The 27,630-nt window shown below is 63.0% G+C and overlaps 2 protein-coding genes across 8 annotated transcripts in view; both read right to left on the minus strand.

The window, feature by feature from the left end:
- Positions 1-258: 258 nt before the first annotated feature.
- On the minus strand, positions 259-14,583 carry TFDP1 (transcription factor Dp-1). 7 transcript variants are annotated; one of them, XM_055117924.1, is made up of 12 exons: positions 14,517-14,583; positions 13,712-13,783; positions 9,039-9,105; positions 5,563-5,669; positions 4,772-4,893; positions 4,095-4,260; positions 3,487-3,630; positions 3,320-3,388; positions 2,769-2,920; positions 2,443-2,609; positions 2,160-2,235; positions 259-966 (listed from the first exon to the last, which is right to left on the minus strand). In XM_055117924.1, exons 2-12 carry the CDS (start codon positions 13,721-13,723, stop codon positions 816-818), a joined length of 1,233 nt encoding a protein of 410 aa, XP_054973899.1. In that variant the 5' UTR covers positions 13,724-13,783; positions 14,517-14,583; the 3' UTR covers positions 259-815. The 7 variants fall into 7 exon arrangements, with proteins under 7 accessions (XP_054973899.1, XP_054973917.1, XP_054973900.1 ...); XM_055117942.1 differs by having other exon boundaries at positions 13,712-13,786; positions 14,517-14,531; XM_055117925.1 differs by lacking the exon at positions 14,517-14,583 and adding an exon at positions 14,365-14,430.
- A 7,256-nt stretch (positions 14,584-21,839) lies between these two features.
- Positions 21,840-27,630, minus strand: part of TMCO3 (transmembrane and coiled-coil domains 3) — a 28,687-nt gene continuing 22,896 nt past the window's right edge. Inside the window, exons 10-13 of the mRNA XM_055147570.1 lie at positions 23,790-23,940; positions 23,385-23,464; positions 23,146-23,295; positions 21,840-22,387 (exon numbers count right to left, since the gene is read on the minus strand). Of these exons, the coding sequence (XP_055003545.1) occupies positions 22,274-22,387; positions 23,146-23,295; positions 23,385-23,464; positions 23,790-23,940 (495 nt within the window). The 3' untranslated portion in view covers positions 21,840-22,273. The remainder of the gene's footprint in view (positions 22,388-23,145; positions 23,296-23,384; positions 23,465-23,789; positions 23,941-27,630) is intronic.

The following is a 27,630-nucleotide window of genomic DNA, read 5'->3' on the forward strand; positions in this document are numbered from 1 at the left end:
GAGGGACAGTCCACAGTGAGACAGAACGGCCAGCTGCTCTCCCGCCCGAGACCACCAAGGGGGCCCCTGGGGAGCAGCCCCGGACACACACTGGGGTCCAGAGGCCCCAAAGCCTGGGAGGGCAGGGGGTGGTGTGTCCCCCCCCCCTGCTAACAGTCACCCCCAGATGGCGGCCCGGACAGACCCCGGCTGGGGGTCACCTCGACCCCGGCCGCTGTCCCCAACAGCAGCACCAGAGAACAGTCACAGCCCCTCCAGTCATAAAATACGACAAACTTTATTGGTTTGGTAAAAAGGCTCTCGGCGGGCCGAGCGCGCTGGCCTCAGCGGCCGCCTCGTTCCCGCGGCTGCTCTCATAAAAAAGAACTATTAAAAATTATCAACGAATTTTGCGTTAAAAAACTGTTAAAACATTCTCTATATTTAATTCCGACTTTATAATAGAATACAGGGAGATGCGTACACAGAGACGTGCGTCTCCGCGCGCTGGCGGCTCGGGGCCTGTAAACAGCCAGTCGAGTCTCGGTGCCGCGAGGCCTGTGAGCGGCCAGGCGTGTGCCCGCGGGCGCCTCGGCATGCCAGCCCAGCTCTCGCCGGACGGCGGTCAGCAGCAGCCGGCGAGGAGCCCGGCCAGGGCCCCGCGGGGCAGCCCCTCCTCTCCAGCAGGTCCGGCAGGTCCCCGAGCAGAGCCGGGCGCCGGGCGGCTCTTGAAACTAGGAAACGGGGGCGGGGCCCCGCGGGCGTGCGAGTGTCCCGCGGCCGGCTCACCCCGAGCGTCTCTCCGGCCGGGAGCTGAAGCGGGGGCTGGGCCACCATCAATCCTCGTCCTCGTCGTTCTCGTTGAAGTCGTCCTCGTCCTCGTCGTCCTCGCCGACGCAGGACACGGGCGTCTCCACGCGGGACCCGCTGTGCTGCGAGCCGCTCGAGCTGGTGGCCAGGGTCCCCTCCCCCCCGTTGGCCAGGGCGCTGCAGGGCGGGGCGGGCAGTCAGCAGGGGGCACCCACGGCACACGAGCGCCCAGGTGACCCCTGTCAGGGTAGGAGCAAGGGGCAGCGTGGGGTGCACACGCGTGTGCAGGGACAAGCTGCACGGCTGCTGTGCGTGACGTGTGAGTACGAGTGACAAGAGGCGCAAGTGCACTGTGTGCATGACACGTGTGCACGAGAGGCTATACGTGTACACTGTGTGTCGTGTGCACACAAGTGACAGGCTGCACATGTGCATGTGATGTGTGCATGTGTGCTGTGTGACAAAGAAGTGCATGAGACTGTGCATGTGATGTGTATGCATGTGTGCACAAGCAATGGACTGTATGTTTCATGTATGTGACATGTACAAGTGCACCCAGTGCCTGGAGGTGTGCCGGGCTGCATGCATGTTTGTGCCGTGTGCATGTAAGGGTTCAACCCACCCGGGGTTAGGACGTGCTTTTTAACCGTCAGTCTCTGGGTGGCAATAGAGAAGGGTGAGCCCACTCCTGAAGCCACAGGGGAACCTTGCCACACCTCCACACACCTCACACGCCTCCCCACGCCTCTCCACATCCCACACACCTCACATGCCTCCCCACATCCCACACACCTCACACGCCTCCCCACATCCCACACACGTCCCCCAAGGCCTCTCTACACCTCCCACACACCTCACATGCCTCCCCACGCCTCCACACACCTCCCACACACCTTCCACGCCTCCCCATGCCTCCACACACCTCACACGCCTCTCCATGCCTCCACACACCTCACACGCCTCTCCATGCCTCCACACACCTCACACGCCTCTCCACATCCCACACACCTCACATGCCTCCTCACGCCTCCACACACCTCACACGCCTCCCCACACCTCCCACACACCTCACATGTCTTCCATACATCTCACATGCCTCCCCACGCCTCCCCACGCCTCCCACAGCTCCCCTCTGACACTGCAGGAGGGCGGGAGCGAGCTGGGAAGCAGCCCCACAGCACCGAGGGGACCCGCCAACACCCGCCTCCAGCAGGGACTCCAACAGGCTGCGAGGCAGAGGGTGCAAGGAAGGGGCAGGGCCGGGGGGGGGGGTCACGCGTGGACCCCAGGGGTGGCCCCTGGCTGCCTGGGAGGAAGGCCCATACGTGCTGAGACGTGTGTGGAAGCACCACCCGCCCTGGCCCCGTCACCTGGCAGAGACCCGCGTGCCGTTGGCCGTGGAGATGGACGTGAGGAAGATGCTGCCCAGCGACCCCTGGGCCATTTCTGGAGGGAGAGACATTGGGAGAGCCTCAGAGACCCCCGCCAGCCCAGGGCAGAGCCAGCCGGGGCACGGCCATGGACGGGGCAGGCCACGTGTGGGCGTGGACAGGGCAGGGCCATGTGTTGTGGGTGTGGGCGTGACCACGTGTGGGTGTGGGTGTGGGCAGGACAGGATCACGTGTGGGCATGGGGGGAGTGGCCATGCCTGACCTGTGACGTAGGGCTCCAGTGCTTTGGGCACCAGGCTGCGGGCCACTTTGAGGTCCTCGGCCGAGCAGCTGCCCGACTCCAGCCCGCAGGCCATGCCCATCCGTTTTAACACCTCGATGTCATCATGGATCTCAAACGTGTTGTCGAAGTTGAACAGGTACTCGAACCTGCAAGCAGGACCCAGCAGGGGCCGTGGGCAACAGCGCCCGACCCGTCCCCACCCCCTGCAGGGAACAGCCCGCATGACCCTGACCGCTGCAGCTGACCCCGGAGTCTGCCCCCCGCCCCCCGAGTGTGCCCGCGCCCCCCGCTGCCCCCGCCCGCACTTGTCGTTGGAGATGCTGCAGTCGATGACGGTCTTCTTGCTGGTGTTGACGATGATGAAGGGCAGGTGGATGAGGGAGTTCGGGGGCGGCGGCCGGCTGGCCCGCTGCTCCGCCTGCCGGTTCCTCTGCACCAGGTTCTTGAAGGCGATTTGCTGCAGACACCAGGGCACGGTCAGCCCTGCCCCTGCCCTCAGCGGGCCGAGCACCTGAGGGGCACGGCTGAGGGGGGGGTCAGGGAGGGGTGCGGCTGGGGGTAGAGGGGCAGAAAGGGAAGAGGAGGGTGGGGAAAGGTGGCAAACGGAGAGAAAGGGGGAGGCAAGGAGAGGGAAGGGTGAGAAGGAGTGGGGCGGGCAGGTGGGGAGGCAGGGAAGAGGTGAGGAGAGAAGGGCTGGGAGGGGAGCGGAGAGACGGGGACCTCAAGTGCCACCAAGCTGGGAGGTGAGTGGGGGCACGGCGCAGGGGTGCAGGGTCCACACTGGGGGCACGCCCAGGGCATTCCCGAGCCCTGCAGCTCACCCCCCCACCCCTGCCCGCCCTCCCACCCGCCGCACCTGCAGGATGAGCTCCTGGAGCTGAGACTGCTTCTGCTTGATCCGCTCCAGCCGCCGCTGCCTCTCTACCTTCAGACAAACGCCCGAGGCCTCGCGCGAGTCCACCCCGCAGCCGCCCCGCCGCCCCAGGGGGCCCGGGCACACGGACGGGCGGCGAGCGGCAGTACCTCCAGGTTCTGGCACTCCTGGGCCGAGTTGGTGGGCAGCCCGATCCAGCGGATCTCCTTCTTCTCCTTGGAGATGATGTTCATGGCCATGAGCACGTTCAGGGCGTCGTACACGCGCCGCCGGATGTTCTTCTGGTCGTAGGCCTGGGGACGGCGTGTCCACCACGCGGACATAGGGCCCGGCACAGCACGGCACAGCACGGCGGGGGGGGGGGGGCAAGGGTGAGCCGAGGGGCGGGCCCACGGTGGCCGCTGCTGGTCACCCACACGGGGACAGTGACCGCTGCTGGTCACCCACAGAGGAGGGACAGGCCCAGAGCCCACTGCTGGTCGCTCACACGGGGACAGTCCCAGTCCCACAGTGACTATTGCTGGTCACTCACAGAGGAGGGACAGGCCCAGTGCCCACTGCTGGTCGCTCACACGGGGACAGTCCCAGTCCCACAGTGACTATTGCTGGTCACCCACAGAGGAGGGACAGGCCCAGTGCCCACTGCTGGTCACTCACACGGGGACAGTGACCGCTGCTGGGCGCCCACACGGGGACAGGACCACAGTGACAGCCGCTGGGTCACACCTGGGGGACGGTGACCCTGCTGGGCACTCACCGACTCGCTGGGCAGGATGTGGCTGTCGGCGGCGCTGAACTCGGCCACCAGCTCGTCGGCCACCTCGTTGTAGGACGTGGTGCCCTTGCGTTGCACCTTCTCGCAGACCTTCATGGAGAAGTGCCGCAGCCCCTTCCCGTTCTTCTCGCCCTTCCGGTTCCGCTTCCTGCCGGCCAGTGCAACCCTCAGCTCCCCCACCCGGCTCGGAGCAGGGCCAGGGTCACGCGTGTGGTGTCAGCGCTGCAGGGGGGAGGCCACCCGCCCACCCGCTCCTCCAGAGACGCAGACACGTGAGCAGCCACGGAGCCCAGGGCGAGCGTGAGTGCGGCCCATGTGACGCCATGTGACACCATGTGACACCCGTGTGACACCATGTGACACCTGTGTGATGCCCGTGTGACGCCGTGTGACACCCGTGTGACGCTGTGACACCATGTGACGCCGTATGACACCTGTGTGACACCATGTGACACCCGTGACACCGTGTGACACCATGTGACACCCGTGTGACGCCGTGTGACACCATGTGATGCCCATGTGACGCCGTGTGACACCCGTGTGACGCCATGTGACGCCCAGACGCTCTGCCCGGGACCCAGGGCAGTGAGTGAGCCCACAGCCCCCTGGAGCGGGCAGGACGCACGCAGGGACCCTGTGCCCACCCTCCGCAAGCTCACCCAGCCGACCACGGGGAGGGCTCCGACGGCTGGTTCTGGGAGAGAAAGTGGCTGTTGGGGGTGTGTGGGCTGCCCACCACGAGTGTGCTGGCCGGGGCGGGCCTCTGCGGGGTCCCGATCACCTGCAGGGGGCAGGGCCCGGGCTCAGGGATGCCCACCCCAGGCTCCAGCCCTGCCACCTGCCGCCCAGTCGCCGCCCAGACCCCGCAGAGGTGCCTCGGGGCCCAGCAGGCTCCAGGACAACAGGCCCCGGGGACCGAGTGGCCTCGGGCACAGCAGGGACTGGGTCCTGCTGGGGACACCTGGCACCCAGGCGGGGCCACACGCGACCTTGGCCAGACCTGCTGGCAGCAAGGCCTGCAGCCCGGTGGCCGGTGACCTGGCCCCGTGACCGCGCTGTGTCCTGGCCAGGCTATTTCGAGCCGGGCTGAGAGGCCGGTGTCCTGCTTAGCGGCTCAGGGCTCCAGACAGCTGAGCAGGCGCTTTGCAGATCAGCCTGAGCCCGGATCTCGGCCACGGGCAGCCCGGCCCAGCCTCCCGCCCACGGCACACACAGGCCGAGGGAGCACAGGACAGGGAGGCGTCCCGAGGGCCGGAGCAGGGCAGGCAGCGTGAGGGCTGATGGGGCCACCTCGTGGGCGGAGGGGGACCCCCTGAGGCGGGCTGGGCTGGCGCCAGGAACGTCGAGTCGCCCTGAGCCGACCCCCCCGTGGGGCCTACAGCATGGGGGGCTCGTCCCGGGAGCACGTGCCCCTGTCTGTGCCCCCCGGCCCTGCCCCGCGCAGCCTCACCACTTGCTGTGCGATGCTGACATTGGGGTGCCCGAAGGTCTTCGGCAGCAGCTGCTTCCCAAGGGCGCTCACGGACGAGGGGTGCACGGCGACCAGAGACACCACACCTGCGAGGGCCGAGGCATCAGGCCGGGCCCTGGGGCCCCGGGGCCCCGCCCTGGGAGCCACACCTGCTCCTCCCCCGGCTCTCTGGGGCTCGCACCCCACCAGAGCCACCCAGCAGAGGGGGGAGAGGAGCCCGGGACCCCCGGGGTGGCACGAGCCCACGGACCCCCCCACCGGGAACCTGCCAGCACCGGGCGGAGCGCAGGAGGCGCAGCTGGGCGGGGACGTGCGCTGCCCGGGGCTGCCCGGGCCGAGCACTGTCACCGCAGCAGGCGGCCTCGCAGCCTGGCCTTCCTCCCACCGCCCGGGCCGCGCCCGGCCACGGTCAGCGCCTCGCGCAGGGCTGGGGTCGGACCCGTCTCCCACACGCGGCCCGCGCAGCCCCGGCGGGACCCAGGCCCAGGGACAGACAGCCCTGCCCGCCCTGCCCGGGGTCCCCCTCAGGCTCCCACTGAGTGGACAGCACCTGAGGCTGCGTCAGCCGGGCCCGGGCAGCAACCCAGCAGCCCCCACCCTCTCCTGCTCACCGTGCTCCCCCCACCATGTCTCGGCCCGCACAGCCCCACACCCAGATGCTCTGGTGGCTGCTGGTGCCCTGCACCCCGTGACACGCGAGGCCCTGCAGGCAGGAGCTCCTGTGTGCACATGGGAACCCACGGGGGGCTTCACCAGGACCTCTTGTGGCCCACAGTGCCACGGCTGGGTCCATGACCGGTTCTGCAGGACCCCGCCCCCCCGAGTGCTGGCAGACGGGCACATACATCAGGCAGGCACACGGCAGAGAGCACGGGCACCCAAGCACAGGCAAACACACATACAGCACACGTGTGCAGACACCGCCACACGGGCTTACAAACATAAGATCACATACATGCCTATAGACACTTACACATGGGTCATATACGTGTAAGCATGTATGTACACACAAACCAACATAGACACACACTCAGACACATAAAGATGTACACAAGCATGGGTACACGTGTGGGCACACACACAGGCCAGGTACCCAGACAGGGACATACATGGGCACACATGGGCATGGGTACCAGACACGAACACACCTACAGACACGTGCGCACACGGGCACAGGTACCCAGAAAGGGATATACATGGGCACACACATGCACACATGGGCACAGGTACCCAGACAGGGACATACACGGCACACACATGCACACACGGGTACAGGTACCCAGACAGGGACATACACGGCACACACATGCACACACGGGCACAGGTACCCAGACAGGGACACACCCACACAGGCACAGGTACACGCGGTCTCTCGCTGCTGCCCCTTCTTGTCCATCTAAGAGGCCCTTCCCTGGGGCCCAGCAGAGACCGTGGGGCACTGACAGACAGACAAACAGACGCTCACTCCCAGGGCCCCGAGACCCACTCATGACACACGGGCCGTTTTCCTGGGAAAGGTGCCACGGTGGCTTCTTAGAGAACCATGAAGTGGAGAATTTACAAGCATGACATTTCAGAACGGATGTTTCCTTTCCTGGCAAAGACGTGACCCAGGGGCCGGAGCGACAGCACAGCGGGGAGAGTGTTCGCCTGGCACACGGCTGACTCGGGTCCGATCCCCGGCACCCCATATGGCCCCCGAGCACCGCCAGGAGGGATTCCTGAGTGCAAAGCAGGAGTCAGCCCTGAGCATCGCCGGGTGTGCCCAAACTGCTACCACGCTACCAGCAGGGGGTGGGCGACGCCTCAGCCAGCAGCTCTCACGGGTGCGCGAGGACCGAGGGGCGCGGGAGCTGTGGTCGGGCCCCCGACACCTTAACCAGGGCCCTGACCCTGTGTGAGCCGACGCTGCTGGAGGAGTCTCCCGCAACCACGCACAGCGGAGGCAGGTGGGCCCGGGGGCAGCTCAGCTTCCCTACGCGTGCTGGTGCGTGAGCCCACCTGAGGCCCCTCCCTCTGGCCACGGATGCCGGGCAATCCCATGACCAGGACACGGAGGGGGCACGCCAGGTGTTCTGAGCACCAGCCCACACTCCCCAGCCAGCGCCCACCACCCTGCCCACTCGGGGTGGCCGTGCCCCGGACACCTGGCATGAGGGCACCGTGAGCCCAGAGAGGCGCCGAGAGGGACACACGCTGCTCGCTCACTCCGGACTCCCCACACAGTGTTCCCCGACAGACCAGCTGGACTGAGAGGCACGGGGCAGTAGGGACCGAGACAACGGGGCCAGGGTCAGAGGTCACACCGGCCGGTGGGGGCACGGGGCCCATGCGCACCGGGTCCCTCGGCTCCTACAGAGCGGCCACGTGGGCCAGTGCAAGGCCAGGCAGCGACAGGGATTCCCTGCGGTGAATCTGGCAGGCCCAGGGCCCGGCCCACACCCATCACCCTCCTGGGCAGACCAGGCCTCCGGGGCTGAGACGGCCACACAGCAGCATGTGGACAGGAGGGACGGAGGCAGCCACGGACAGGCCCTTTCTGTAGCTGCCCCATGTCCCATGTCAGAGCACCACAGGTTGGGACATAGAGCTGGTGTGGGGCCTCTCCTAAAGCCCCCGGAGGCCACACAGGGGACACATATGACATGCACATTTGTGCTGCACTGTGTGCACTGCACTGTGTATGCACGAGTGCAGAGTAGTATGTGTGCAGTGCACTGTGAGTGTATGCAGTGCACATATGGCACTGCATGTCTTGAGTACTGTGCATGCACATGTGTATACAGTGTGTGTCCTGTGCTGTATACGCATGAATACACTACAGAGTGCTGCACTGTGCATTGCCACGTGTGTGCTACACTGTGTGTGCACTGCATGGATGTGTGCTGCAGTGTATGCACGTGTGCACACCGCACATGTGCTGTGTATCCATGTGTGCACTGCATAGATGTGCGCTGCAGTGTATGCATGTGTGCGCACTGTATGTATGTGCACTGCATGTATATGTGTGCTGCAATGTATCCACGTGTACAGCACTGTGCATATGCGTGCTGCACTGTCTGCATGTGTACACTATGTGTGTGACACACATTTGTGCACTGTGTAATGTGCATGATGTGCTGTATGTGTATGTGTACTCACGTGTACTACATCTACGTATGTACATGTGCATGCAGAGAGCAGGCAGGGGACAGGGAGGGGACACGGCCAGTGACCTGGAGAACCTGGGGGGGTGTCACAGGCACCCCCGCAGGGTAAGGAGAGGGCTGGGGGGCCCCACACTGCGTCCCACCCCCGCTCCTGCCCCCACATGGCACAAAGCCTCGCCCCAAGGGTCTCTGTCCTGTGCGGCCGGCAGAGCCCTCCCAGCCAGACTCTGGAGCCGTGTCCACGTCCACTCAGGGACCCGCGCAGGCCCAGGACCCACGTGCCCGCCCACCCGGCCGGGGCCTTACCTTTGCCGGGACTGAGGCTCTGGTCAATGAAGACTTTCAGTTCTCCGTTGGCTTCCAGCAGGCCGGCCTGCGGACAACACCAAGTGAGTCCCGTGCCACGGCCCACAGCTGCCCGACAGCTGGCCACAGGAGAGGCCAGGAGCTCCTCGGAGCCACGGCCCAGCTGGTATGACCAGGAGCCTGTGGCGTGGGGGGTCTGACCCCAGGGCCTCCCCCCTCAGACATGCACCAGGCGGGGCCCAGCACATGCACAGAGGCAGGGGTGCGTGAGCACAGCTGAGGGAGGAGCCTCACGTGGTCCTGCACCCCAACACGTGGCACAGGACGCCTGTCCAGCCCTGCTGGAGGCCCGGCAGGGGTGGAGCCTGGACACGGGACACACCCTGCTCGAAGCCCAGGGGCAGGGGGGCACTCATCACTCACATGGACACTCAGCTCAGACGGACACCACTGTCCAGGTCTGCAGGACGGAGATCGGACCACAGCACCCTGGCACCCCACACACACTCCCAGCCACACACACTCCCAGCCACGCACGCTCCCAGCCACACGGGCTCCCAGCCACGCACACTCCCAGCCATGCACGCTCCCAGCCACGCACGCTCCCAGCCACGCACACTCCCAGCCACGTACGCTCCCAGCCACGCACACTCCCAGCCACTCGGGCTCCCAGCCACACACGCTCCCAGCCACGCGGGCTCCCAGCCACACTACCCAGCCACGCGGGCTCACGCTTTTCAACAGTTGCCACCAGCCAGAGAGCAAGTCCCCCTGCGGCTTTCCCGCCCAGAGGGCGCAGACCCCACACCTGCCAACACAAAAGCTCATGCTCAGAGAACGAGGGCTGGGTCTTGCCTCACAATCTCACACGAGGGGTTCTCCAAAGGGCTCTAGTCCTAGCGACAGGCTTCACCCAGCTGCTGACAGGCCACGGGGTGGGGGGGGGCTGGGCCTGAACCCAGCAGGGCATGGGGCCAACGCCCCCACTCCACCCTGGACGAGCAGCCAGTGCAGGGGCGAGAGCCTTGCTCAAACCCAGGGCCCTGAAGGGCTCCGAGGGACCCGCACCCAGCAGGCTGGCAGAGCCATCTCTCCCTGCCGGCTGGCCCAAGAAGCCGGCACGAGTGGACAGGAAACATGGCGTTGGGCACCAGTGAGGGGGAGACGTGCCACCTGGGCTACAAACAAGCCACTCCTTGCGACTATCACTGAAAGGGAAAGCAAAGGAATGTCCACTGTCCCTGGACAAAGGGCCGCGACCCTGCCCTTATCAAGGGTGACAGGAAGGAGCACTCGGGGAAACACTTTTTCAGAGTAACTTGCAACGTTCCCATCAAGGACGGGCAGAGCTCGCAGGTGGGTCCCAGGTCTGACCCCAGCACCACAGGGTCCCCAAAGCCTCGCCCAGCGGGACCCTGAGCAGAGCCCGAGCCAGGTGGGAGCCGGGAGGGGAGGACTCGAGCAAAAAGCACTCCAGGAGGTCAGCCTTGGAGCGAGGCTGGAACACCGTCGACGCAGCACTGAAAAGGCCCCTGCAAGGCTCCTTCCCACAGGGTGTCACGTCAGAGAGGCCCTACTGCCACCCCACAGCCTGGTCTCCCACGCACACGCATGCAGCAGACATGCATGCTCACAGCACAGGCACACACACGCAGGAATGCACATGGCACATGCACACACAGATGTGGACATGGGCACATGCATATGCAGCAGACCTGAACACAGTACATGCATATGTAGCAGATGTGCACATGGCACACGTACACACATGCAGCTGAAATGCACACAGCACACACAGTAGCCATGCACACACATGCAGCAGACATGCACACAGCACATGTACACAGCACACGCAGCAGACGTGCACACGCAGCAAATGTGCGCATAGCATATGCACAGCAGACATGTGCACATTGCACATGCATGCACGAGGCAGACATGCACAGCGCACATACATGCACTGGACACGGTTACACGGCACAGTGCATACACAGTACCCAGGTGTACCCATGTACATGGCACACACAGCACAAAGCCCCACGCATGGATGAGTTACGTTGCAGACACGTGGGCAGCCTGGCTGGAAGCCAGAAGCTACGGCCCACGGCTGACGGGCCGAGCACTCCAGGAAGGGGCCCCATCCGTGCCGCCCTGCTTGGTGCACACGTCCCACACCCCCAGTCTCTCCTCGGCGGGCCCGTGTGTGCGGGCTCGATGTTCTCCAGGCCTGGGCAGAGTGCCCACCGGGATCTGCTGTACCCTCCCAGCAAGCCCACCCGCACGAGGGGCCTGGGCCTTGCTGGCCTGGCCACACAGCAGGCAGGCACGAGGCCCACGGCTGGGAGGAAGCGGCCCAGAGACAGGCCGAAGCCACAGCCCCCATGCCTGGCCCACGCGCTCTGGACATGTCTGCCTCTGAGCTCTGCTCGGCGAACAGTGTTCTCAGAGTCGGTCAGACTGCCGAGCACCCACGTTTCCTGTGGAAACTCCCGAGGCAACCCCCCGCTGGTCAGCAGAGCGGGTCGGCGAGGGGCACCTCGAGCCCCCTTGGGCCCTGGTGCACGCCGGGCACCCGGCTCTGGGCCCCGCTGGGCCCTGCTCTGGCTGGACTCCCCCAGCTGCGGGCCAGCTGTGCAGCCCACACACGCCCCCCGCATGCGGACACACGTGTTGAAGGAACTGGCCGGTGGGACGCAGGGACACACCCGGGGCAGCCCCCAACTGTCCTCTGGAGACGGGGTCAGAGCGAGTGCGAGGGGCCGTGCGGAGACCAGCGGGTCAGACCGAGGCCCGTGGCCGCGCGAGCTCCGGCAGACGCCATGCTGCTCTCCTCTCCCGCACGAGCCTGTGGGAGACGCTGGTGCCCAGCCACCACGCGGTCCCCACCGGCTGTCCGGCTGTCCTCGGCCTTCTCGTGCCGCTTCGGTCCCCAGGCCCACGGCCAACTCTGCCGGGCAACCCCTCCGCCACCTCCCCACAGTGCTCACGCCAATGACATGCAGAGCACGTGAGGGTCACACGTGTGCACACAAGTGAGAAGCCTGGAGGGCAGGGTGGGGCCCAGAAGGGCCCCCCACGTCCCACCTCACAGAACAGGCCCAGCAGAAGCCACCCCTCCTGTCCCTCCCCAGGCCCCACACAAGGCGGCGTGGGCACAGGTGCGATGCACTGGGGTCCCGGAGAAAGTTCTGCTCCTGCCAGCAGAGCTTGTGGGGGCCATCCCGGTCCAGCCCTCAAGGAACACAGCAAAGGGTCCTCCGCGCCCCACACCCACGGGCAACAGCTCAAAGGATGAGGGAGGAGCCCTGACAGGTTCACAGATGCCCACACACTCCCTGTACACACACCAGACACACCCACACGTGCACACACATGTGCACATAAACCCAAGTTTATAAATACACATGTCCACATGCACATCCCCACCTGCACATGTGCGCATGAGCACATATACACATATACGTGTACACATGCCCACACGCACAGAACCACATGTGCATACACCCACATACCCACAATCACATCCAAATATGAAGACATGCCCATAGACATACCCGCACATGTGCACACCCACATATGAACACATGTGCCCACACATGTACTCACATACCCACACATGTGCATACCCACATAGCCATGTGCACCACCCTAACGAGCTGAACACATGTACACACCATACCCATACACCACTTGCATACACACATGCACACACATGCATGCACACAGCCCACACACATGGACACATGCGTGTGCACCACTGGGTTTTCAGACAAGGGTACACTAAGTGTGAGCGCCTCTGGGCCGGGGGGCACCCTCTACTGTGCCAAGTCTGGAGTGGGGCTGCTGGGCTGTGGGTGGGCATCGAAACACGGTCCCCGGCCGAGAGCCCGCACAGGCACCAGCAGCAGCCAGGGCACGGCTCGAGGTGCCCCTGCAGGTCGGCTGGCCTCCCCAGCACCTCAGGGGGCTCTGCACCCTCCCAGGAGAGAGCCCGGCGGGACAGCGGGCAACATGAGGGGGCTTCTGGGAGCACGGCTTGCAACAGGAGTTCCAGCATCCACCCGGAGGTTCTCAGCACACAAATGTTTATTTGTGTTCTAGAAACGGAGGCACACGGAGCCAGGTCCTCACAGCCTCCACGTGCTCTGGGCGGTCGCGGTGGCCACACCTCCTCCCAACAGCCCAGGGGAGCCGGGCTGTTCCGACAGATGTCCCCAGCCACGCAGCAGGGCGGGAGCAAGTGTGCGGAGACTGGGTGACAGGAGGCTGGCGCTCACCTCCTCCCGAGTCCCTCGGGCCCTTTATACCCATCCACGTCCATCCCCACCGCAGGGGCTGCCCCCAAACCTCCAGAGCCAGGACTGTCCCCGGAGGTCAGACAGATGCTTCAGGCACCCTCCTCGGGCTTTGAGCTAACCCCCATGTGGACCCCCAGAGCCCAGTGCAGCCCCTCCAGCCTTCGGCCCCCAGGTCAGCAAAGCTTCAGCCCCAGGGGGGCAACTCCCAGGGGTCCCCCAGGGCTCCCTCCTGCCCCACCAGTCCTGGGACACCCAGTCCCGGGCTACCCTCGCACCAGGCTCGCCTCCAGCAGCTGACCGCGACCCCATGCCCGCGGGAGTCCCGGCCACCCCCACCCACGGCCCCCGGGAAGCGCGCGGACGCGCCATACGTACATCTTTTGCCATGTTACCAGATCCGGGAAGTGGACGCTCTGACTGTTCACCCTCCAGAGAAGAAAACCGGAGCTGCTGGCGAGGAAGGGAACGGGCTTGAGCAGAGGGAGAAGGGGAGAAAGCGACCCCCGCCCGCTCCCGGTGCGCGCTCCGGCCCCGCCGGCGAAGCCCCCCGCCCGCCGGGGAATGCACCGGGTCGGGGGCGCCGGCCCGGCCTCACCGCGCACCCGGCGCCACGCAGGGGCTCCCGCTCGCCGGCGCGACCCCCGCCCGGCCGACCGGTAACTCTGACAGGTGGGCTACGGCCCCCGGGCTCCCGCCTGTCACTAGGCCGCGGGCCGCTCCCGCGTGCGCCTCCCGCGCCCGCACGCGCGCCGGGCCGGGGTCCGCGCGCCCCGCGCCTCGCGCCCCGCGCCCCGCGCCCCGCGCGCGCCACCCCGACCCGGCCCGGGTAGGTCCGCGGGACCCCGGCCCGGACCCCCCGGCGGGTCACCTGCGGAGCCCGCGACGGCGATGCGGCCGGGGCCCCGCGGCCAGGGTGGCGCGGCGGGGCTGCGGGGCGCGCGTGCCAGGCGCCCACCCACGCCCCCGCGCCCCCCGGCCCGCCGTGCCCGGCGCAAAGCCCGGTCCCGGGGCCGCGCCGGTGGCCGCACCTGGTCCCGGGGCTGCGCGCGCGGGGGGCGCGGGGGGCGCGGGGCGCGAGGCGCGCGGGGCGCGGGAGGCGCGGGGGGCGCGGGGCGCGCGCGGGCCTGCTCCGGCCCCCCGGGGTCCCAGGCTGGGAGCGGCGCCGGGACGCGGGGCTCACCCTGCGAGCCAGCGTCGGCGGCGTGACGTGCGCGGCGCGGTGACGTGCGCGGGCCTGGGCAGCGCGCCTGCGCGCCTTTTCGCGCCTTCGCCGCCCTCCTCCTCCTCCTCCTCCTTCTCCTCCTCCTCCTCCTCGTCCCGCCGGGCCGGCCCGCGCTCTGCGCGCGGGGGATGGGCTGCGCGTGCGCCGCCGGGCGCGTGTGCGCGCGGGGCCGGGCGCGGGGTCGGGGGTCCGCAGCGGGGAGAGGGAGCCGGGGGCGGCTCGGCCGCGAGGACGGGGCGGGGGTGCGCGAGGCGTGCGCTGTTGAAGGAGGGGCCGGGTGACACATGGGCCGTTCAGGCGGCGCCTCTGCGCCTCTGCACTGGAGCGGGGTGTGCGCACGTGGGCGCGTGTACGGTGAGGAGAGCCGGTGGGTGTCACGTGGGCGTGTGCACGTGGGAGGCGAGTGGACGGGTGTGCGCAGGTGAGGTGTCTACACAGTGGTAAGTGTGCACTGGGATGAGTGTACACAGGAGAGTGGGTGAGTGGGCACAGGTGCATGTGCACACAAGGGAGTAGGTGGGTTGCACAGGTGGGTGTGTGCATAGTGGTAAGGTGGCACTGGTGTGTGTGTATGTGTAAATGGGAAGAATGCGTGGGTGTGCACAGGTGTATGTGTGGGCGTGTGCACATGGAAAGAGTGGGTGGGTGCGCACAGGTGTGCGGGTGTGCATGTGTAAGTGGGAGGAGAGTGGGCGAGTGTGCACGTGGCAGGTGCCCACATTGAGGGGCAGGCTGGTGTGCACACAGGTGTGAGGTGTGGGCTGTGTGTGCGTGGAGGTGCAGGCAGTCTTTGTGTGGCAGAGCGTGGACAGTGGGTGGCAGCGACAGCTGCCCGGGAGCTACGGGCCGGGGGCTGACCCCCTGACCAGGCGTCCTCTGCGTGGCGCCTTCCGAGGAGCAGGTCACTGCGGCCGTGTGGGCCTCTGTGGGCTCAGCGGGCCTGCCAGCCCGCCAGGAGTGCAGAGTCCAGGCTGTGTGCGGCCGAGAGCGAGTGCCCAGCTGACGGCCATCTGGAAGGCTGGGCACCGGCCCGGCCTCGGCACGGGCACCACTGAGCCAGTCCCGCACACCCCCACGCGGGTTTCCCAATCGCCCCTTTTCAAGTGCCGGCCCACGCAGCCCTGCCCGGTGACGCTGTGATTGGCCGGCCAGAGGACTTTGATGGGGGAGAAGCCCCAGCAGCTGTGGGCAGGTGACCTAGTTTCTCTCGGCCCGGAGGGTGGCGGGTGCCCTGGGGCCAGGCCAGCCGCCTCGCTGCCTTCCTAGACTCCACTGTGTGGGCAGCCCGCGCCCCAGGACAGCCAGCCGGGGGAGGAGCTCAGGGTCCCCAACAGATTCGGGAGGGGTCATCAGCTGGCATCTGTGGGCACCGCCCCGTCTGGCCAGGCTGGGTGGCAGGAAAGGCCGGACAGGAGCAGAACCATCCCTCGGGCTGGACAAAGGCATGAAGGTCCCCCGTCCACTGGGCCCCTTTCTGCATGGCCTCCGGTGGTGGACAGCCCGTGTGTCTCTGGCCGGGACCCCGGAGTGGGGGCTTGTGCCTAAACGGGGTGGTCGGCCCTCACCTGGCAGACACCGTGGAGCCCATGCCGTCCCCTCTGTGTCTGCTCAGCGTCCACCCGGCTCTGCACGGCCCCCGCCCGCCTCAGGGACGTTGTTTTCACTCTTGGGTGAGGAACAGGTAAAGGTGTTTGGGAAGCCGTGTTGGTCTCCGAGTGTGTCCTGCGTGAGCTCGGGTCTGAGACAGGCCCTGCCCCGTCCCCGCCACCGGCTAGTGCCGGAGGGTGGGGGGGAGGCGGCAGCCTCTGCAGCCCTCTAAGAGACTAGACCTGGCCCTCCCCGTTGCTGTCACCAGCCCACTGCCCTGAAGCTCCTCTGCTGAGAAGCCCCCACCCCAGGGCATATCTAGACCCCAAATACCGCCCTATGTGCAGACCTTAGTCGGAGAGAGTTGCCCTCTTCAGATAAAAGGCAGACACTCAGGGAGGGCTGCCTGAAGGAGGTGGCCTTTCAGATGAGCACTGAGAGCAGAGCACCATGCGATTGTGTGGAAGCACACCCCCCTGAGAGTGTGTTGGAAAACATTCACCTCTGCTTATGTGCCTGTCATACCTGGCTGCGGCAAAGTATTGCAGGCCAGGGAGTCAGAAATGAAGACGTCTCGTGGGTCTGGAGGCTGGAGTCCAAAACCAGGGCTCCTGCCCGGCCCAGCCTGCTCCCCTCACGGGTCTCGGGGCTCCTGGCCTGGCCCCACGGCAGCTGAGGACAGCCCTGTGCTGAGGGCTTCCCAGTGCCCGGCCTCAGGCTCCAGGGGACTCCAAGCCTTCCGTGGAATTCCCGGGGGTCCAGGGCCCCCTGCACCGTCCAGGGGGTCACAGGACCCTCCACCCCGAGCATCACCGGGTGTGACCCAAAAAACAAAGGTTTCACTTTATTTTATGTACATTGTACCGTAATTTTAAAAGTCAATATATTTTCCAAACCTTGAATTAGACATTCAAGACTACCTTGAGAGTCGTGCAAAAAGGCAATTGATCTAGTGCACCGCATGCTCTGAATTATGCATTTAAGTTGCATGGCCGGCCGAACCCCCAGCCCCACCGGGAGCTCCTGCAGCTGTGCCCTGCTGGGGAGGCCGGGCAGGCCTGCTTCCTGTTTCCAAAAGGCACGAAAGGTGTTTGGGTGCAGGTAGGGCAGACGGTCCCAGCCCTTGGGTCTGGGCAGGAACACACACATGGTTCACTTCCCGGCCCCCAGAATCTGGCCCTGTCCAAGGAGGGGACGGGGACGGCCAGTCAGGGGCACCCAGGCCGTGTGGCTGAGCCCGCGGCCCGTGCTGGGCCCGTAGTGGTGGGTTCTGGGTCTCAGGAAGGGTCCGGTGGGGACTCGCCACAGACTGTTTTCCCAAGGGAGGACAAGACACGTGAAAGCACATTCCTTCCATTCCCGGAGGCCCCACCCCGGGCTCCTGGCCGGCTTCACTTCTTGGGGCTGGGTGCAGTGTGTGTGACTTTTGTGTTGTTTTCAGTGATGGGGAGGGAACAGCCATGCTCAGTGACCCCGACTAGTGCGTGTCCGTGGTGTGTCTTGCTGGATGGCCCCGACTGTTGCGTGCCTATGGTGTGTCTTGCTGGGTGACCCCGATTGTTGCATGTCCACGGTGTGTCTTGCCGGGTGACCCCAATTTTTGTGTGTCTGCTGTCTTGCTGGGTGACCCCGACTGTTGCGTGTCCATGGTGTGTCTTGCCAGGTGACCCTGACTGTTGCATGTCTGGTGTCTTGCTGTATGATCCCGACTGTTGCGTGTCTGCTGTCTTGCTGGGTGACCCCGGTTGTTGTGTGTTCGTGGTGTGTCTTGCCGAGTGACCCTGACTGTTGCGTGTCCTTGGTGTGTCTTGCTGGGTGACCCCGACTGTTGCATGTCTGGTGTCTTGCTGTATGATCCCAACTGTTGCGTGTCTGCTGTCTTGCTGGGTAACCCCGGCTGTTGTGTGTTCGTGGTGTCTTGCTGAGTGACCCCGACTGTTGCGTGTCCTTGGTGTGTCTTGCTGGGTGACCCCAACTGTGGAGTGCTTGGTATTTTACTGCCTGCCCCACAGCAGTGCACTGTGAATTTTTTCAGTAGTTCAAAGAAAATTCCATTTCTAGTCAACATAATCAGGATATCTGAACCAGTGAATTAAAACAAGAATAAAGTGAAAGAATTAAGTATAAAAAGTTCACGTGTCTTTGTTCCTAACAAACACCACCAGAGAATGTACTAGAACTCATCAATAATTAGCAGATTTTCTAGCAATGAGATCTGTGCAATAAAACGAGCACATCTGCACAGACCAACAAGTACTGGCGAGATAACTTTAAAGTGTTATTTTGAGGACCGGAGAGATAGTACAGTGGGGAGGGCATTTGCCTTGCACATGGCGACCCAGGTTCGATCCCCGGCATTCCATATGATCCCCCAAGCATCACCAGGAATAATTCCTGAGTGCAGAACCAGGAGTAACCCCTGAGCATCACTGGTGTGGCCCCAAAAGCAAAAAAATAAAAATAATGAAAGTTATTTGGGAGCTGTGGAGTCTCCGGGACCCGGAGTACAAACTGCATTCGAGAGCCCAGGATCTTCCCCTGTGGCCCCCAGAACCACAGGGAGTGGGTCCCAGAACTGCAGAGCCCAAAGGGTCCTCAGAAATGTCAACCACTGTGGGGCCAGAGCCATAGCGTGGCAGGGAGGGCGCCTGCCTGCACGTGGCCCACCCAGATTTCATCCCTGGCACCCCAGGGTCCCCTGAGCACCACCAGGCATACGCCCTGAGCACTGCTGGCCAAAGAAACAAGCAAGAGAAACAAAAATACCAGCTGCTAAGAATGAATTCACAAAGTCGTAGAGAGACAGAACCCACGACATCGCCCACTGTGCTCCGGCTGCCCGCCCAGAGCCGCAGCCTCCCACGGGCCCCTGGGCGCCAACAGCACACGCTTCGTCTCAGCATCTGAGGGTCTGGTGGGGCCGGGCAGAGCTGTGAAGTCCTGTGACTCGCTGCCCTTCTCCCGAACCCCTACGTAACCCTTGTACGCCACCCCCACAGCCCACGTGCACGCTGCACCCTACTCCCCCATACACACACTCCACACACAACCCCACTCCCTTGTGCACCCACACACACACTTCCCCATGCACACAGACTTCCCCATGCACACACACACCCACACTCCCATGCACACCCACACTCCCTCATGCACCCACACACATTCCACACACGCACCCCCCCACATCCCATGCACACGCACACTCCCCCATGCACACACACACATTCCACACACACCCCCACATCCCATGCACACGCACACACTCCCCCATGCACACACACATACTCCCATGCATACGCACACACACTCCCTCATGCACCCACACATTCCACACACACCCACACCCCCATCCCACGCACCCTCATGCAGCCTCACTCCCATACACACCCTACACCTCTACACACCCCACCCCACACACATACCCCACACGTACCCCACACTCCCTCACATGCCCTCACACACACCTCCCTGTGCACCCACACACATACCCTGCAGTACACACAATCCATGAACCCAACACACACACCTTGCACCTGCATACACCCCACACACCCTCACGCCCTCACCCACTCCCCACGCACCAACACCCCATTCACCCCCCACCACATACACATACCTTACACTCCCGCACACTCCATGCACACACATACCCCACCACATACACCCCCATTCACCCACATCCCCTCATTCACCCACACACACACACACACCCCTACGCATGCCCCACACGTCACACCCCACTCACCCCCTACCCAAAACTGTGTAGTCTCCTGTGTGTGGATCTTGCACATAGTCTGTCAGACCCACACCCATCAGCATCAGCAGAAAGGGCGTTTCCATTCCGCCTGCTGGTTGCCCATGGATGTACACGTGTGTGCGTGAGTGTACGTGTGTGTGGTCTGCAGTCCTGCTGTGGCTTCTGTCAGTGCAGGGACATTGAGACAGTTCATGTTGAGGCATTCCACCCAGGAGACTGCATCACATTTTCACTGCCCCAATCACAAGCCCCAGCACGGCACTGGCAGGCGTGTGGCAGACGTGTGGCAGGCATGTGGCAGGCAGCCCCCTGGGTAGCCCGGTCTTGGGTCAAGCACCCATTCTGTGGCAGCTTTGTCCTGTTCTTCACAAGCTGAGGGATTCTGAGGCTGTGGAAGCAGTGGGTCCTGCTGAGGGCTGGTCCTATCTGCAGAGGGAAGCACGTAACGGGTTCTGGGCCTCCTGCAGATGTAGTGGTGCCCTCCGTAGATGTGGTGAACCTTCAGGGGCCCATCTGGAGTGGTGCTTCTGGGCTTGGAAGATCATTACTGAGTCCATTGGTTCCATAGATTTGTCCATTTAGCTGTTCCTGTGTGTGACTTCTGGCAGTGTCTGTGCACGCATATGTACACGCTTGTGCTATATGCGTGCTTGTGTGCATGCATCTGTGTGCTGATGTGTGTACATGTATATCCTGGTGTGTGTGCATGTGTGCACACTTGTGTGCATGTGTGCGCTGGTGTGTGTACATGTGTCGGTGTGTGCGTGCATCTGTACATGTGTGTCTGTGTATGTGTGTGCATGTTTGTGTATCTGTGCTGGTGTGTGTACGTGTTGGTGTGTGCATGTATCTGTGCATATGCATCTGTGTATGTATCTGCATATTTGTGCATGTGTATGCTAGTGTGTGTAAATGTATGTGTTGGTATGTGCGTGCATCTGTGCATGTGCATTTGTGCATGTGTGTGCATGTTTGTGCATTTGTGCTGGTGTGTGTACATGTGTTGGTGTGTGTATCTGTGCATGTGTGTGCTGGTGTGTGTACATGTATGTGTTGGTGTGTGCATGCTTCTGTGCATATGCATCTGTGCGTGTGTGTGCATGTTTGTGCATCTGTGTGCTTGTGGGTGTACATGTATGTGTTGGTGTGTGCATGCATCTGTACATGTGCATCTGTGCATGTGTGTGCATGTTTGTGTATTTGTGCTGGTGTGTACATGTGTTGGTGTGTGCATGTATCTGTGCATGTGCATCTGTGCATGTGTGTGCATGTTTGTGCATGTGTATGCTAGTGTGTGTACACGTATGTACATTTGGAAGTCAGTTCATTTCTATGCTCCATTAAGACACTGACGTGACAGCAGAAACAGGCAGGCAAATGACGGAATGGACTGGAAACCCCAACCTGGGCCTCCACCGGCTTAGCTCCGGAGCGGAGCACCTTCTGCCGAACAGCACGAATGAACTGACTTCCAAATGGAGCCGCATTGACTCTAGACCACTTCCCACTATCATTTCGGAAGCTAGATTTTAATTTTCCCAAAGAAAAGTGAACCCTGATAAGCAGCTTTTAAAAAATGTGCCTTTGTGTTTCCCACTCATTCACCTTCCTGCCCACTGAGTCAACAGGGAGGATCAGTCAAACTGAACCAATTTTTGGGGGGGTCACACCCAGTGATGCTCAGGGGTTACTCCTGGCTCTACACTCAGGAATTACTCCTGGAGGTTCTCGGGGGACTGTATGGGATGCCAGGGATTAAACCTGAGTCGGCCGTGTGCAAGGTAAATGCCCTACCCGCTGTACTACCACTCCGGCCCCTGAACCAAATTTAAAAGATACTCAACAGATTTCAACTATATGCCAATAAAAATGACCTTTATTAAAGCATATTCTTGGGATTTAAAACTAAGTGCCTTAGAGGAATGATATACTTAATAAAAATGGACATAAAGTTTTATTTAAAATTGTTATGATTAAAAGCAAATCCACATTTATAAAATATTTGTCTCAGTTTAGAAAACATCAGCTAAGAGAATCAAAAGAACCATGAAACTCAGTGCCTGCATGGAAATATCACATCATGAAATGTTCAACAACAAACATGGACCGGCAACGTTCTTCAATAAATAAACACTTTCTGATTCCCGGGGCAATGGTGGATGGACAGGAGTGCGACAGCCGCAGCGTCTCAGGAGAGAGCGGAGAACCAGCACTGAGCTCAGAAGGCACATCCAGGCCGGGAGCCCACGGCCACCAGCAGCACTGCGGCAGGGCCGGGCAGCCGGGCACGGGCCCCCTGGAAGGTCCTGGCCACAGGAGCGGCACGGTGGCCCTGGGCGGAGTCCCAGCCTTGCAGGGGTTCCGAGGGCGCTCACAGGCTGCACCGGCGCTCGGGGCGGGGCACGCACTTGGAGATGGCGAGTCTCCACAGCACGGGGGCCAGCAGCTGGCTCAGCGTGGTCACGCTCAGGATCAGGAGGTACACCTGCAGGAGGGCAGTGTCACCGCCTGGGGCCCGGCCAGAGGGGCAGGTGGGCGGGCACAGAGCTCCCAGGAACAGCGTCACCGCCAGGGCTACAGTCGGCTGGGAGCGGACAGAGCTGGGGTCAGGTCACAGGTCACTCGCCTGCTGCGTGTCTGCTCCCGGCCCAAGTCTGCATGGTAACTGCACTCGGGCCAAGGAATCTCCAAGCTGTGGCATCCTGCACACCAGGTCTGTGTGCCAATGGCTCCTGGCCCCACAGGGCTCCCGTCCCCTGGCACCGGCCCATCCTGGCTCTCCTCTGAGGGGCTCCACTCCCACCTGACAGCGACTCCCACGTCCGCCTGACACGGGCTCACGGCCCTGTTAGGGACCCTCACCCCAGGGCCACAGCACACACGGCCGCCACAGCCGCCACGTTCCCATCAGGCAGCACCGCACAGGTCCCCGAGCCAGAGCCAGGCGCCAGCCCCGGGCACTGCCAGAGGTGGGCCCACACCACATGAAAGAGACACAGCATTCGAGACGAGGCACGTGTGCTCCAGCAGGTGGGCACACACGCCTTACCCAACAGGCTCCCCGACACGCGTGAGCCCAAACCCGTGTGCACACGCATGGCACACACAAACCTGCACAGCTACACACCCATGCACCCACACGCCTGTACCACCGAGGTGCGAGGGGAAAGCGGGAGGGACGGCACGAGCGGGGCGGGTGCGCGGGGAGGGGGGAGGCCTGCGGCGCGGCCGGCCGGGACTCACCTCCCGGGAGATGATGCGGGCTCGGCGCGCCCTGCTGCCCAGGACGAAGGAGAACTCGCTGACCTGCGCCAGCCCGGCCGCCACCACCCACTTGATGTGCTGGCTGGGCCTCGGCAGGAGCAGAAACAGCACCAGTGCTGCCAGGACAAACTGCGAGAGGGGGGTCACGCCAGGCGGAGCCCGAGGGACGCGCAGCTGGGCACGGGCAGGCCCCACCCCCACGGGGCCCCGGGAGGTACCTTCATGAGGACCACGGACAGAGTCAGGACCACCAGGACGCTGAGCTCGTAGAGCACGAAGGTGGGGAACACGTGCAGGCCTGTGGGGGGAAGGCCGCTGTCAGCCACGGAGGCCTCGGGCGCCGCGCAGACCCAGGGCACGAGCCCAGGGCTGGGCACGCGCTGTCCACGCTGGATCCCAGCCGGGGCCTCTGCGGGCACCCCCCAGCGTCAGGCAGTTGGGACCCAGGACGGAGGCCCGCCCTGGGCCACAGCTCCGGAGCCGGAGGCAGACACTGCCAACGGCGCTTCCCAACCCTGACTCGGGTAGCTCCCGCCCCGCACCGCTGCCCCCGCTGCCCACCAGCGAGGGTGCCCCACGCCTGCACGGAACGGCGCGTCGCACAGAGGGAGACGCTCACCCACCTATGGACGCAAAAAAGATGATGGCCAGGAAGTCTCGGATGGGCTCGATATAGGACACGATCTCTTCAGTGACCATGTGCCCCTGGGAGGACATGAGCGCCCCCGCCAGGAAGCAGCCCAGCTCCATGGACACGTCGAGCAGCTCTGTGACCTGCAGGAAGAGGGAGAGGTGTCACACACCTGGCAACACAGACCCATGTTCACGCACACATGTGCACACCCCACCCATGCATGCTCACACTGATGCATACGTGTGCACCTCCGGATATGTGCATCCTACACTCATACATGTACTCACTCGTACACATATGTGCACACCCTCACACATGCACACTATGCTTATACATACAAGTGCACACCCTCAAAATACATACACGTATATACAGGTGTGCATATCCTCACACATGCATACTATGCTCATACACGTGTGCACATCCTCACAATACATACATGCATACAAAGGACATATGTACACACCCTCACACGTATGTTCACACTCATGCACACACCCTCATAATGCATACTCAGGCTCATAACGTGTGAACACCCTCACCATATTCAAACACATGACATGTGTGCACACCTTCACACTTGTGCTCATGCTCACACACACACGACATCCTCACACATGCAAAATTACTGCAAAATTACTCATATACATGTGCACACCCTCACACATGCATACATCTGTGAGCACACACGTACACATGTGTGCGCACATATACACATGCTGGCTTGCATGGTCACATGCATGTGCATATATGCACAGGTGTATATCCTTGCTCGTGTATGCATTCACTCACATGCAAACCCTCATACATGTATACACGTGTGCACACCCTTAGAGATGTGTGTTCATGCTAATGCACATGTGTGCACTCACACATGCACACACGTGTGTACACACTCTCACATGAATACATATACTCACACCTCTGCACACCTGTGCACAATGCTCTTACACGAGTGCACTCTGGAACATATGCATACGTGCACTCAAGCGTGCACACTCTCACACATGCACACAGCATCAGCACTGCCCCATCTCTTGCTAGCAGTGGGAACCCGGGGCCCAGGTGTGACATGTGAGTGCAGGTGACAGGATCTGGGTCTAACAGCGCTAAGGGGCAGGGCCCCCGGGCAGGCAGGTCTGGGGGCCCACATGGGGCACTGTGCACAGTCCTGGACCGGCCGGATGCTGCAGTTTCTGAGCACACTCTGCCCTCAGGGCCGTGACACCACCCTCCCCTGAGGCCCGAGGCGCCTGATCTGGGGGGAAAGCCCAGGATGAGGATTTACAGGAAAGCATTCCCGCACAATGGGCAGCCTCAGGGGCCAGGACGGAGTGGCCAAGGCTTGATGCAGCGCCCTCAGCCCCGTCCTCCTGGGCAGCACCTGCACGTCCACAGCCCTCAGCCATGCCGCAGACACGGCGATGACCACTCAGCACCCCCAGTATGGGGCGGCGGCCAGGGAGAGGACAGGGAGTCGAAAGGGGACAAATACAGAGGGAAGGGGCTAACAGCAGGCAGTGACCGTCACCGAACGCCCATGCCAGGAGGCCACCAGCACCTGCCCAGACCAGTGGGGACTGGACTCGCAGGCAGGAAGGGCTGCTCTGGTGGGGACATGGGAGCTTTCCCGAGAGGCAAAGCCTCACGCAGGACAAGGGCTACCTGCCTCCAATGGCACCACAGGCCTGCCGAGGGCGCACATGGGTGCCCGCAGCACCCAGCTCCCACCCAAGAGTCAGCACAAATGCCCACAGTGCCCAGCACCCGAGGGTCAGCACAGGAGCCCGCAGTGCCCAGCACCCAAGGGTCAGCGCAGGAGCCCGCAATGCGTAGCACTCGGGGGTCAGTACAAGTGCCCGCAGTGCCCAGCACCCGAGGGTCAGCACAGGAGCCCGAAGTGCCCAGCACTCGGGGGTCAGCACAGGAGCCCGCACCAAGCAACTGCACAGCGGAGAGGGTGTTTGTACGCAACCCAGCCAGGTTCGGTCCCTGGTGTCCCATATGGTCCCCGAGCACTGCCAGGAGTGATTCCTGAGAGCCAGGCGGAACCTGAGCATCCCTGGTGGTGCCCCCCACCCCAATGAAGAGGCTCCGGAGCTGGGTGGGGGTGACGGGTTTGCAGCCCGAAGACCCTCATGCCACTGACACTCGTATACCAACGAAATGCTCAATTGTACATGAATTTCGTTTCTGTAAAAAATGTAAAACCCAACAATTAGCTTAAGACTGAAACGGCTGTTGGGGTCAGAGCAACAGTCCAGCGAGTGGGGCATCTGCTTGCCAGTGGCCAGGCGGGCCCAGGCCCCGGCCCCACCGAGCCCCCCAAGCCTGCCTTCAGTGAGGCCTTAGCGCAGAGCCCAGCAATAACCTGAGCACCACTGGATGTGTCTCTAAACAACATCAGAGCAGCTGCTGAAATGGGTAAGAGACAGGCGCGGGGGGTCACGAGGAGGAAGCCGGTCTAGGAAACACTCCCACGCGAGAGGCAGCTCCACACCCGCCCGGAGCCCCAGAGGGGGCAGGCAGTGGAGGCGGAACTCGTGCGGAGGCTACTGACCTGGGCAGGAGACGCAGACACACCAAGTGACCACAAGAAGGGACACAGCAGTCTACAGCACAGAGACCCCGCTGCAGGCAGACACACACAGACACACACAGAGACCCCGCCGCAACACACACACACACACACACACACACACACACACAGACCCCGCTGCAGGCAGACACACACAGACACACACAGAGAACCCGCCGCAGGCAGACATACACACACACAAACAGAGACCCCGCCGCAGGCAGACACACACACACACACACACACACACACACACACAGACCCCGCTGCAGGCAGACACACACAGACACACAGAGAGACCCCGCTGCAGGCAGACACACACAGACACAGCTGCAGGCAGACACACACAGACACACACAGAGACCCCGCTGCAGGCAGACACACACACACACACACAGACCCCACCGCAGGCAGACACACACAGCAGGCAGACGCACACACAGACACACACGGCAGGCAGAGACACACACACACACACACACACAGACCCCGCCGCAGGCAGACACACACAGCAGGCAGACGCACACACAGACACACACGGCAGGCAGAGACACACACACACACACACACACACAGACCCCGCCGCAGGCAGACGCACACACAGACACACACAGCAGGCAGAGACACACACAGATACACACGGCAGGCAGACACACACAGAGATTCACACAGCAGGCAGACACACACACACACACACACACACACACACACACACACACACACAGGCCCTGCGGCAGGCAGGAGTGGGGTGCCGGCACTGCAGGCAAGTACAGCAGGTGAAACAGGCGAAGGAGAGCCAGGGAACGAATGTGGGTCAGCTCCACGCCGCAGCGAGAGTCACCCAGATGGGACAGCTGCTGGTATCACTGTCAGAGAAAAACACTCCCATGGGTAAAGCAACGTGAAAAGGCTTGGGACAGCTGAAATCACCCAGCGGCCTGGGGCGGAAACCACGCCTGTCTTCCTCTAGGCGTGAGATCCTGGTGGGCAAGGGGTCGTGGGGGCAGCCCAGCCCAGGTAGGGGGCCCACAGCCTATCTGAAGCCACACGCCTCATGCCCACCACCCAGCCCCAAGCACCAGAGGTGGGGAAGCCGTCTCACGAGTGGAGCTGTCCCCCGCAGACCACATACTGCTGAGGGGCTCTGCTCGTCCCCTCCAGGTCCCTCACGGTTCAGTGGGCTCTCTCAGCCCTGAGTGACCCAACCCTTCCACCAGTCATGCTGACATCAGTCACTGAGCCGCTCATGGGT

Source organism: Sorex araneus, chromosome 1, assembly GCF_027595985.1.
Source record: "Sorex araneus isolate mSorAra2 chromosome 1, mSorAra2.pri, whole genome shotgun sequence".
In the NCBI taxonomy this organism is placed as follows: Eukaryota; Metazoa; Chordata; class Mammalia; order Eulipotyphla; family Soricidae; genus Sorex; species Sorex araneus.

Coding starts and splice junctions, on each gene's coding strand:
- TFDP1 (XM_055117924.1), bottom strand. Junction 2,921..3,319: donor TCCAGGAGCTCATCCTGCAG/GTGCGGCGGGTG, acceptor TGGTGTCTGCAG/CAAATCGCCTTCAAGAACCT. Junction 2,610..2,768: donor TGCAGCATCTCCAACGACAA/GTGCGGGCGGGG, acceptor TCCTGCTTGCAG/GTTCGAGTACCTGTTCAACT.